The sequence below is a fragment of the Podarcis muralis genome, chromosome 2 (assembly GCF_964188315.1).
Source record: "Podarcis muralis chromosome 2, rPodMur119.hap1.1, whole genome shotgun sequence".
In the NCBI taxonomy this organism is placed as follows: Eukaryota; Metazoa; Chordata; class Lepidosauria; order Squamata; family Lacertidae; genus Podarcis; species Podarcis muralis.
In genome coordinates, this window is record NC_135656.1 from 118,451,308 (window position 1) to 118,462,221 (window position 10,914).

The window sequence follows — 10,914 nt, forward strand, 5'->3', positions numbered from 1 at the left end:
ATTGGAACTATTGCAAAAATGGATAAGGGGAAGGATGATTTGTTAAATGCAATATAAAGTTAAGAAATGCGTAAGAAGTGGTTAAAACGGTGGATCATCAGAGGTGCTGATGGAAGTCTAAAAAGATTGCATAAGTGATAAGTTTTGTGGTACATTTTATAATTTATATGTTAAAATCAATAAAAATTATATTTGTTGTTGTTGTTTAGTCGTTTAGTAGTGTCCGACTCTTCGTGACCCCATGGACCAGAGCATGCCAGGCACCTCTGTCCTCCACTACCTCCCGCAGTTTGGTCAAACTCATGCTGGTAACCTCGAAAACACTATCCAACCATCTCGTCCTCTGTCGCCCCCTTCTCCTTGTGCCCTCCATCTTTCCCAGCATCAGTGTCTTCTCCAGGGAGTCTTCTCTTCTCATGAGGTGGCCAAAGTACTGGAGCCTCAGCTTCACGATCTGTCCTTCCAGTTATATGTATATATATAAAAAGATAAAGTAAGCCTAGCCATCATGGCTACTTACCTCTTCCAAGCCCCGGGCTGCAGATGAAACCCTCACAAAGGAAACAGGTATGAGAGGACTTCCACCGCCTGAGCCTCCTCTTCCACACAGCTGGGCCTTGCCTCATTTTGAGTGGGGCCAGCTGTGAGTCGTTCCCTTAGCATTTGCAGGAATTGCTGGGAGTGCCTCAAACATTGCAGGCAGAGCATTGCAGATCAGGTGTGTAGCTTTAAAGAGAACTGTATTCCCCTCATCCCCTCACAGAACTACAATTCTCTGGAGAGAGATGATGGTGATGATTAATTGCATTTATATAATGGCCAATACCTGCAGGTTTAATAGATAGACTGCTTAACCATTCCTAGATATATATATATAAACTTTTATTGGTTTTTCAACAATAATTAACCAAACTTTCATATCTTATACCATTTTTTTTACTTCCATCGATCACATCTGAATTTTTTCCAATCTATTCACTTAATATACATTTCTTCCTTCCACTATTACATTTAAATCTCTTAACTAATATCTCTATTATCTCTATGTTTGACCGACTATTGTATTTTAGTATTTAGTATTTTAGTATTTTGCTGTAAGCTGCCCAGAGTGCCAGATGGGTGGGGTATAAATAATAAAATTATTATTATGAGTATTCTGGGCCATGATATGGGAGTATGATGAACCTTAATCATCGCAAAAGGGCCTGGTCTAAAGCATCAAGTTCTTTGGATGGCAGTGAAGTTAAGGAAGCAGTGGAAGAAAGTAAGAGGCCTCATTTAAGAGAGGAGAACAAACAATTTAAGGAAGATGAAGTGAGGAGGTACCCCAGACAAACCAGCAACAAATGTTGTAAAGGCTTAGCAGATCACTTGAGCTGGTGTCAATTCAGGTGAAATTGCCTTGCAGCATGCTTAGGATTGTAAACCAGAATGATAAAAGTGTAATTTGAAAAACCAAATAAATAATTATTTTTTTAAAAAAGTAAACGGGACGGATGAATCCGCCTGTTTATTAGGACAAACTTTATTCATAACCACCTTTTAAAAACAACTAGGACATCTCACAGGCCTTGCCTTTTAAACTTTGCACAAATATATCATTCACATAATCTTCACATAGAACCTATGAAATGTACAAGGAACAAGCAGCAGAAGAGACACAAGCTATATCTTGATTGCAGGCAATTTAAGTGAAACCATTCCTTGAGCTTCGTACCGATTACTGAACTTCTTCAGAGGAAAAATACATATATTCCCCCATTGAAAGAGTTCTGGTTATTTAGAGGTTAGCTTAGGCAGGTGAGGTTGATAAAAGTTTTTTTTTTAATAAAATATGCTAACCCACCCACCATTCCTCCTCTTTAATTTTAAAACTTGGGCTTCAACAATGCAACGCGCTCCCCACCCCCCCAATATAAAGGCTGAAAATCATGTTGCTACACCGGGACTGCCTGGCAGGATCAGATGTGGATGACATCTTAAATACGGCGATGATGATGTAGAAATTGCAGCATAAGCAGTAGTGGCAGCAGTACATAGCACCATCTTTGTATATGGTACCCTACAAAGGACACGCACAGATCCCAGGCTGCCTGTTGTAAGTCAGGTGTGCCTCCATTTATCTGGTCCTGGAGCCTGGGCCTTGATAAGTCAAGGGGACCTCCAAGGAGTTGGCCCTGGAGTCTGTACTCTGGAAAGGCAGGAGCTTCTCCATTTATCTGGTCCTGGAGCCTGGGCCTTGATAAGTCAAGGGGACCTCCAAGGAGTTGGCCCTGGGGTCTGTGCTCTGGAAAGGCAGGAGCTTCTACAGCTATTGGGTCCTGGGGTCTGGGCCTTGATAAGTCAAGGGGACCTCCAAGGAGTTGGCCCTGGGGTCTGTGCTCTGGAAAGGCAGGGGCTTCTCCAGCTATTGGGTCCTGGGGTCTGGGCTGCGATAAGTCCATGGTCACCTCACCTATCTGACCCTCGGATTTGCGCTGCAATGAGCCCAGGGCCACGTCACCTATCTGGCCCTCAGATTTGCGCTGCAATGAACCCAGGGCCACCTGGCCCCCCAATCTGCGTTGTGTTAAGTCCAGGGCCCCTGCAGCTCTCTGGGGATTGCGCTGTGATAAGTCCAGCACCGCCCCAGCTCTCTGGCCCCAGGGTGGAAATCGCCAAAAGGCCGGGACCCGGGACTGACGCCAAGATGGTCTGCACCAAAACCCGGCCTGGTCCCCTTCCTCTTCCTCGGACTGCGATAAGGGCAGGGACTCTTTCTGTACAGCCCTGCTGCGGCAAAACGTCACATCCCCCAGGGAAAAAATTCCATGGGTTTGGATGCCGGACACCACCCCTTCTCCCGTTTTCGTCCCTCTGTCAGCTTCCTTTCCCCCCTCATAACCATTCTGCGGCCTTTCTTGGTGGCTACTTATAAACGTCTCCCAGTCCCACTCCATGCCATCACCCCCTAGAATCTGTCGGTGGCTTTCCTCTTGCGCAAAGGGGCCTTGTCCCGGAAGGAGTTTGATTGATTTTGTGGGAGGCATCAGGCCTCGGCCCAACCCAGGGGACCAGCTAGCAAGACCGTCGCTCTCCGCAGCTTCTGAGCTGTTGTCTTGCTCCTCTTCTTTGTCTTCGGCTTCCCCTTGGGCCTCCTCCGAATGAAACCGCTTAAGTCCCGTCTTCGGCTGGGCTGGAAGCTAGAACGTGAGGGGAAAGGGCGATATTATAGAAGAGCATCAAATGGGGAATAGAGAGGAGGAGGCTGAGAGATGACGGCACTTACCAGAGGAAGAAGGGAATGGACCAGGAAGGAGGGATGAAAGAAAAGGAGAGTTTTGTAGGAAAGGAGAAGAGGAGGAGAAATTGCAGGAGACTGATAAAAAACAGCGCCACAAAAAAAAAAAAAAAATCGCCACAAAAACATCCCTTCTTCTCTTAGAAGGGCAACAGTGCCCACCTGAGAGGTGCCGGAACTGAGTTCCAAAACCCTGATAAAAATGCTTTTTTGAGAGGCATGTGGAGGAAGGGAGGGGGGAAAAATATAAAAAGGAAAAGCCTCCTCTGCTTATGAGCCTTTAAGAACAGCAAACTCTGCCGAAAATGGGGAGGGTTGCAAGAAAATTGCCAGGTTTCATCTTCTTCCCATTAACTATGGTGGGAATGCCTGCTCGCTACAACTCCAAGGAGAATAATTTCCTCAATGCATTTCATATATAACAGGCACTGCAACGATGCCTACCACTGTTTTGTCAATGTTCATAGAATCGTAGAACTGCAGAGTTGGAAGGGAACCCAACGGTCATCTAGTCCAACCCCCTGCAATGCAGGAATCAGAGCTAATGTCTCTGGAAACGAGTTATATGATAACAACAAATCAGAAAGATACTGGCTTGTATAGTTTATACAGCGGTACCTCTGGTTATGTACTTAATTCGTTCTGAAGTTCCGTTCTTAACCTGAGGTACCACTTTAGCTAATGGGGCCTCCCGCTGCCGCCGTGCGATTTCTGTTCTCATCCTGAGGTAAAGTTCTTAACCCGAAGTACTACTTCCGGGTTAGCGGATCTGTAACCCGAAGCATTTGTAACCCAAAGCGTTTGTAACCCGAGGTATATGTGTTTATCCCATTTTGTTTGTTTGTTTATAAATCAAGTCTTTTCTTGAAGACAACAGGGGGCTTTGAACTGGGCTTACTTTTCTGGGTAAGCAATCTTTGGAAAACGCTGAGGGACTTCGCATGGTATCACGCAAGGAACTCACACGCGCCTCCCGTAACACCTGCAACAGTGAAGAAGAGATGTTTTAAGGCAGAGTATTAGCACTGGACCCCATTTAGCCCTCCACCCCCACAGTAAGAAGTCTTATTGGCACCTGGATGATATCACGGGTCATATTTGGCCACATCCCGGGGTGGGAAAATCTGGGGTTTTGATCCTCCATGGGTTGTCTCAGACAAACAGTGCAGCACTATGGGAAACGAAAAGAAATGCAAGGGATCAAGACTGGATAGCAGGACATAACAAGATAATAATAATACCTTTATTGTCAATGTACAACCTGTGTGCAATGAAATTAACCGAGCCTCCCTCCTCCCCACCCACAAACACTCAGTCTCATTGCACTCTGTGTGCTTGTTGCACAACACATTGACCCTGAACGTCAGTTGCACTATATTATTTCCCGTTCAGCAGCCTAACAGCCCCTGGATAGAAGCTGTTTTTAAGCCTGCCGGTACGGCTGATTATACTTCTATATCTCCTGCCTGAGGGTAGAAGATTAATGAGGTGCTGCCTGGGGTGTGATTCACCCCTGAGAATTTTTCTCGCTCTCCTAAGGCAACGATCCCTTGCAATGTCATCTAGTGGGCTCAGGGGACAGCCCATGATATCACCACCCTCTGTAAAGACTTCCTGTCCGTGGCTGTCAAGCCAACGTACCACACTGTGATACAATATGAGAGGACACTTTCTATTTGCTCAGCTTAGGACAGCTCGTTATACAGTGAATGAAGAGCCCTGTTCAATAGTGTTCATAGCATTAAACCCAGCCAGATGGGCGGGGTACAAATAATAAATTATTATTATTATTATTATTATTATTATTACAAACTGCTTGGCTCCGAAAGAGACTTCTAGCCCAGGGGGGAACAAGCAGTTGCCGGAACTGAGGGCAACAGCAATTCTCTCCTCTTGAGATTCCAAGCAACTGGCGTTCGGTGGCAAGGCTGCCTCTGAACAGAAGAAAGGCATGATGACTAGCAGCTTAGGGACATAAGAAGAACCGGGCAGGATCAGGCCAAAGGCCCAACTTCCAATTTTGAACAGGGACCAAGTTGGCGGCCATCACCTCCCCCCACCCAGCCCCCGAAACAACTATTTAAAACCTACAAAAGGTAATTAAAACCAAGGGCAAGCAATGGCCAGAGAAGCTTGTTTAAACCAATTGGGCCCCAGTCCCGGGTGGTGCAATGGGTCAGTGGGTTTGGCTTTTAACCCACCCAAGGACGGCTGTGGGCAGGATTCATGCACTGCAAAGGGTTGGACTAGATGACCCTCGGTGTCCGTTGTATCTGTACCAGTTCTGAGAGGTCTCTTCCCTCATCTGTCCCCATCCTCTCTCTCCACCCTTGCCCCTTTTCTCACCTAAAAAGCCACAAAGGTTGTATCTTTCCTCAGAGTTCCTTTTGAGGGCCCTTCCAACTCTTGCAGTCCTTGGAGACCAGGGTTCAAATCCCCGCTTGGCCATGATTGTTGGATCAGTGACTGCCTGGCAGCCTAATCCACCTCACAGGGTTGTTGTGAGAATTAATTGGGGGCTGGGGCCATGTACGCCACCTTGAGTGCCTTGGGGACCAAGATGGGATATAAATAAAAGGCAAGGAAATAAAGAACTAAAAACCCCTTATGAGTATCATAAAATCCATAAGATGGATGGATCAAAAGAGTGGGGGAAATCTTCAGTCTGAGATGAATCCTGAACCGCATTGTAACGTCTCCACCCCCATCGTTCAGCCTGGACACTGAGCTCCAGCGCCAAGGGCCTTCTGGCGGTTCCCTCATTGCGAGAAGTGAGCTTACAGGGAATCAGACAGAGGGCCTTCTCGGTAGTGGCGCCCGTCCTGTGGAACGCTGTCCCTTCAGATGTGAAGGAAATAAGCAGGTATCTTCTCTTTAAAAGACATCTGAAGGCAGCCCTGCTTAGGGAGGTTTTTAATATTTAATGCTGTATTGTTTTTAACGCTTGATTGGAAGCCACCCAGAGTGGCTGGGGAAACTCAGCCAGATGGGCAGGGTATAAATAATAAATTATTATTATTATTATTATTATTATTATTATTATTATTATTTATTATTATTATTATTATTATTATTACTACTACTACTACTACAACAAAATGCAGGCAAGTGGAGAGATCCATTTAAGTCTACACCAGATGTGGGGAACCTGTGGCCCTGCCAAAGCCCGTCTTACACTTTATCATCCAGGTTCATTGGTTGGGGCTGATGGGAGTTGGAGAGTCCTGAAACATCTCAAGGGCCATGGGTTCCTGTGCATAGTTTTACACACTTCCATGGCACTACCATGCCAGAGACCACCTCTGAAAGCTCAGTCAGGGTTGTTGCCCCTTTGTGAACCATGGACTTGTGGGGTTGGAAGGGACCCCAATGCCTGTCTTACACCTTATCATCCAGGTTCATTGGCTGCGGCTGATGGGAGTTGGAGAGTCCTGAAACATCTCAAGGGCCATGGGTTCCTGTGCATAGTTTTACACACTTCTATTCACGCCCACCCCCCAGCTGCTTCTTTCCTCGGGAGAGGAGACACCGGTCACACCCACACCAGCCAATTAAAGCACATGGGCTTCCCCCAAAGGATCCTGGGAATTGCATGAGGAAGGGCTATAGCTCAGCCGCAGAGCATCTGCTCTGCATGCAGAAGGTCCCCAATGGCGTTTACAGGCTCCCCGCCTGAAACTTTGGAGACAAAGCCTTCTAGACAACACTGAGCCTACATGGACCAAAGCTTTGACTCAATATGAGGCAGCTTACGACCTTCCTAGTTTACCCCTCAGAGCTACAGTCCTTGGACCCTTAAACTACAGCTCCCAGAATTCTTTGGGGCAATCCATATGCTTTTAATGTATGGTGTAGGTGGAGCCATTTTTTATTTTTGCCTTGCCCTTGGGATGCGCCCATGCTGGGGTGGGGGATTGCAAACACTTGTGTGAGTCGTGCTCTGGCCTCACAGTTTAGGATTCCACTTTTGGAATAAGGCGCTTCTGGAAACAGAAAATTTTAACCGTGCAGCAAAAGTGAGGGTTTCAAACCTAATCAACGCTGTGAGATGCTGTTGTAATTGAGAAAGGGCCTTGCTCCTGCAAACCGTTGAGGTGTGTTGCAATCCCCCTTGGTTACAGACAATCACCATCGCTGCCACCACCTTTGTGGTGACAAAGATTTGTCTGCAGCCACAGTCAAAGGAGATTGCAATGCCCTTCTCCGGTTTCCGGGAGATTCCCCAGCAGTTTTCAATGGGCAACTGTGCCTTAAACTGTTTGGGAATCTGGTTCCCAAGTCAAAGGGGGAGGGGGCACTCCTGCTCCTCTCCAGCCATTTCAACCACGCTGCAAAAGTGAGGAAGAGGGATTTAAAAAAAACTCCACGCAAGGATTTTGCACCCGAATCCGCAACGGAGAGTGGGATCTACTTTTCCGACCAGGGCTTCTTCGAAAACAAAAGCAGTGAGGCGCCTTGCAAGGTCGTTTGATTGTGTAGATGCCCAATTTTCTCTTGCAACGCGCGCGCGCCTTTGCTGAAAGGAACCTGCCTCTGGGAATTTATTCCCCAATGGGATCTTTCAAGCGCACGTGTTTTCTCCAGTCGCCGAGGCTTTAAATCTCTTCCTCGCTTTTGCAACGTGGTTGAACTTTCCGGGGAATCGGTGCCCCAAATAGCTAGGAAAAGTTGGGACACCAAAACGCCTGGTTAAGGAAACCTGCAAGTGAGATCAGGATTCTTCTGCGAGGTGCGCCCTTTTCTTTAGAATCCACCCTTTTGGCGCAAAAGCAATAGAAATAGGTCTAGACTAATCGCCTGTTAGAAGACCCTCGTGCAACTGTTGTTGCACGGAGTCTCCCAAAATATATATAATATAAATATATACATTTACAAAATATGCAGCTTTACGTCTCTGGCTTTATTACAGAAGAGACACACAACCCTCAGACCTCCAATTTCTGCTTTTCTCTGGAGGAGCTTACAAAAAAAAAATCCCCTCTCTTGAACTCACCTAAGATCTTCCAGCGAGAGGATCCAGAAGCAGCTGCGCCCGTGGGGAAAAAGAGAGATCCGGAAGCGGGAATTTTTAAAAAAGCAGCTGGTTGTGACGTCGTTTCCGGAAGAGGAGCCCCATTGGAACAGAAACCCAACCTGGAGATCTTGTGTTCCCAAGCTTACTCTCTGGAAGGGGGTTGCTCAATTTCCCTCCAAAAGCTTCCGATTTGAGGAGGAGGGGAGTTCCTTTAGGATTGGCAAAAGTTGATGAGAATGGTGGTTCCAACCAACCCCCGCTGTGTTTTGGGTAGGAATTTAAGCATGAAAAAGGAAAAAAAAACAGGTGAAAAGTTTGGGGTTTGTTTTTTTCCAGCAAAGAGGAATCTTCAGCTCTCCCCAGCTCTCTTTGTCCCTAACCCTTGGACATGAGGGGCTGATGGGGGTTGGAGTCCAGCCATTTCTGGACTTCCAGAGGGACATTGTTCCCACCATCTTAATGATTAACCTTTTAGGATGAGGTGAACAGAGCTGTACGTGCACCTATATTATACTTTTGCGTGTTCTTTTCGTGATTCTATGCATTGAATGCACACTTTCCCCTAATGCTCGTTTTAAACCTTTTTGCTTGGATACGCCATCAGAAAAATCAGGAAGTGCAAATTTTACCTTGTGCAGGAGACTATTTGTCACACGTGGCGACTGCAGCTTGGAATGTGGAGAAAGGGTGGTGGAAAGGAATAGGATTGTGGAACAGTGGAATTTGCTGCCAAGGAGTGTGGTGGAGTCTCCTTCTTTGGAGGTCTTTAAGCAGAGGCTTGACAACCATATGTCAGGAGTGCTCTGATGGTGTTTCCTGCTTGGCAGGGGGTTGGACTCGATGGCCCTTGTGGTCTCTTCCAACTCTATGATTCTATGATTGGGGGGTTGGATTAAATGACCCTTTGGGTCCCTTCCACAACCCCGCAAGCCCATGGTTCACAAAGGGGCAACCAAAATGATTGAAGGGGGTGGAGCAACTCCCCTGATTGAGCTGGCAGAGGTGGTCTCTGGCATGGTTTTGGAGGAACACAGTCATTCAGAGATTGCCACTGGGCTCACTTGGGACTTCATGGCTTCCATGGCAATCATTGGGCTTACTCAAATTGTCATTATACCAGGCACATCACAACTGGAAGGGCACAACCTTGAATTCAAGATTGGGTTGCTGGCATGTGCTCCAGGTCTTTATTGAGATATTTAGTAATCCACTGAGTAGGTCTACTTACAATTGTGTAGTAATTGTGCCCTCAGTCTTTCCCAACATCAGGGTCTTTTTCAGGGAATCTTCTCTTCTCATGAGGTGGCCAAAGTATTGGAGCCTCAGCTTCACGATCTTTCCTTCCAGTGAGCACTCAGGGCTGATTTCCTTAAGAATGGATAGGTTTGATCTTCTTGCAGTCCATGGGACTCTCAAGAGTCTCCCCCAGCACCATAATTCAAAAGCATCAATTCTTCGGTGATCAGCCTTCTTTATGGTCCAGCTCTCACTTCCATACATCACTACTGGGAAAACCATAGCTTTAACTATACGGACCTCTGTTGGCAAGGTGATGTCTCTATGTGGGACAAGAAGCTACAGTTAGAACTGGATATGGAACAACTGATTGGTTCAAAATTGGGAAAGGAGTACGACAAGGCTGTATATGGTCTCCCTGCTTATTTAACTTATATGCAGAATTCATCATGCAAAAGGCTGGGCAGGATGACTCCCATGCTGGAATTAAGATTGCCGGAAGAAAGATCAACAACCTCAGATATGCAGATGACACAACCTTGATGGCAGAAAGTGAGGAGGAATTAAAGAACCTTTTAATGAGGGTTAAAGAGGAGAGCGCAAAATATGGTCTGAAGCTCAACATCAAAAAAACGAAGATCATCACCTCCTGGCAAATAGAAGGGGAAGAAATGGAGGCAGTGAGAGATTTTACTTTCTTGGGCTCCATGATCACTGCAGATGGTGACAGCAGTCATGAAATTAAAAGATGTGTGCTTATTGGGAGGAAGGTGATGACAAACCTAGACCTTTACCTTTATGGAGGGGGAAAGGCTACCCAAGGCTATAGCCTTCAAGGATATGTTCTCCCTACTCTGCTGAAGGTAGGAGGTCCCTGTGCGATGGGTTTTAGAAATCACATGTACAGAAGATTCTGCTCCACATCTCCTGCTTGAGGGCTTTCCTTTGCGACAACTCGTTGGTGATTGTGATTACAGAATGCTGGACTAGATGGAACTTTGGCCGGATGGGCTCCAGGGCTCTTAAGAGGCCAATAAAGATCATTCAAACTCATCTTTCTGCCTCCTTGGCCCATGTCAGTCTATTCAGTAAACATGTTTTTCTCTTGCTGTGCACCTGCTCTTCTGAAGTTCCAGAGGAAACCTCTCTTCCCTTTACAATTATCTGAACCACAGCGATTATTTGCAGAGTCCAAGGGATCCTTACACCCCGCCATCAAATATTGCATTTGGGAACAATGACACAAACATCACAATTAAGGGCAGCAGGAGGATTATTTCTTCCACTGTGCCTGAAGGGTTTGATGTATAAAATATCTCATGTACCACAGAGTCCTTGGGGCTAAGATATAGGGCAGGTGAGGGGGAGCTAGGTTTGTGCGAAG

General features: G+C 46.4%; 1 protein-coding gene across 1 annotated transcript; it reads right to left on the bottom strand.

Moving 5' to 3' along the window:
• Positions 1-1,507: 1,507 nt before the first annotated feature.
• LOC114592473 (uncharacterized) lies at positions 1,508-8,376 on the bottom strand. The gene is made up of 4 exons (XM_028720639.2): positions 8,274-8,376; positions 4,356-4,451; positions 4,179-4,262; positions 1,508-3,182 (listed from the first exon to the last, which is right to left on the bottom strand). Exons 2-4 carry the CDS (start codon positions 4,422-4,424, stop codon positions 1,980-1,982), a joined length of 1,356 nt encoding a protein of 451 aa, XP_028576472.2. The 5' UTR covers positions 4,425-4,451; positions 8,274-8,376; the 3' UTR covers positions 1,508-1,979.
• Positions 8,377-10,914: the final 2,538 nt, after the last annotated feature.

What these genes read in the sequence shown, in the direction of transcription:
- LOC114592473 (XM_028720639.2), bottom strand. Translation starts at nt 4,424, where the DNA reads ATGGAGGATCAAAACCCCAGATTTTCCCACCCCGGGATGTGGCCAAAT. An exon ending in TGACCCGTGATATCATCCAG is followed by an intron (nt 4,263 to 4,355) that starts GTGCCAATAAGA and finishes TCACTGTTGCAG; the next exon opens with GTGTTACGGGAGGCGCGTGT. An exon ending in AAGATTGCTTACCCAGAAAA is followed by an intron (nt 3,183 to 4,178) that starts GTAAGCCCAGTT and finishes CTCACGTTCTAG; the next exon opens with CTTCCAGCCCAGCCGAAGAC.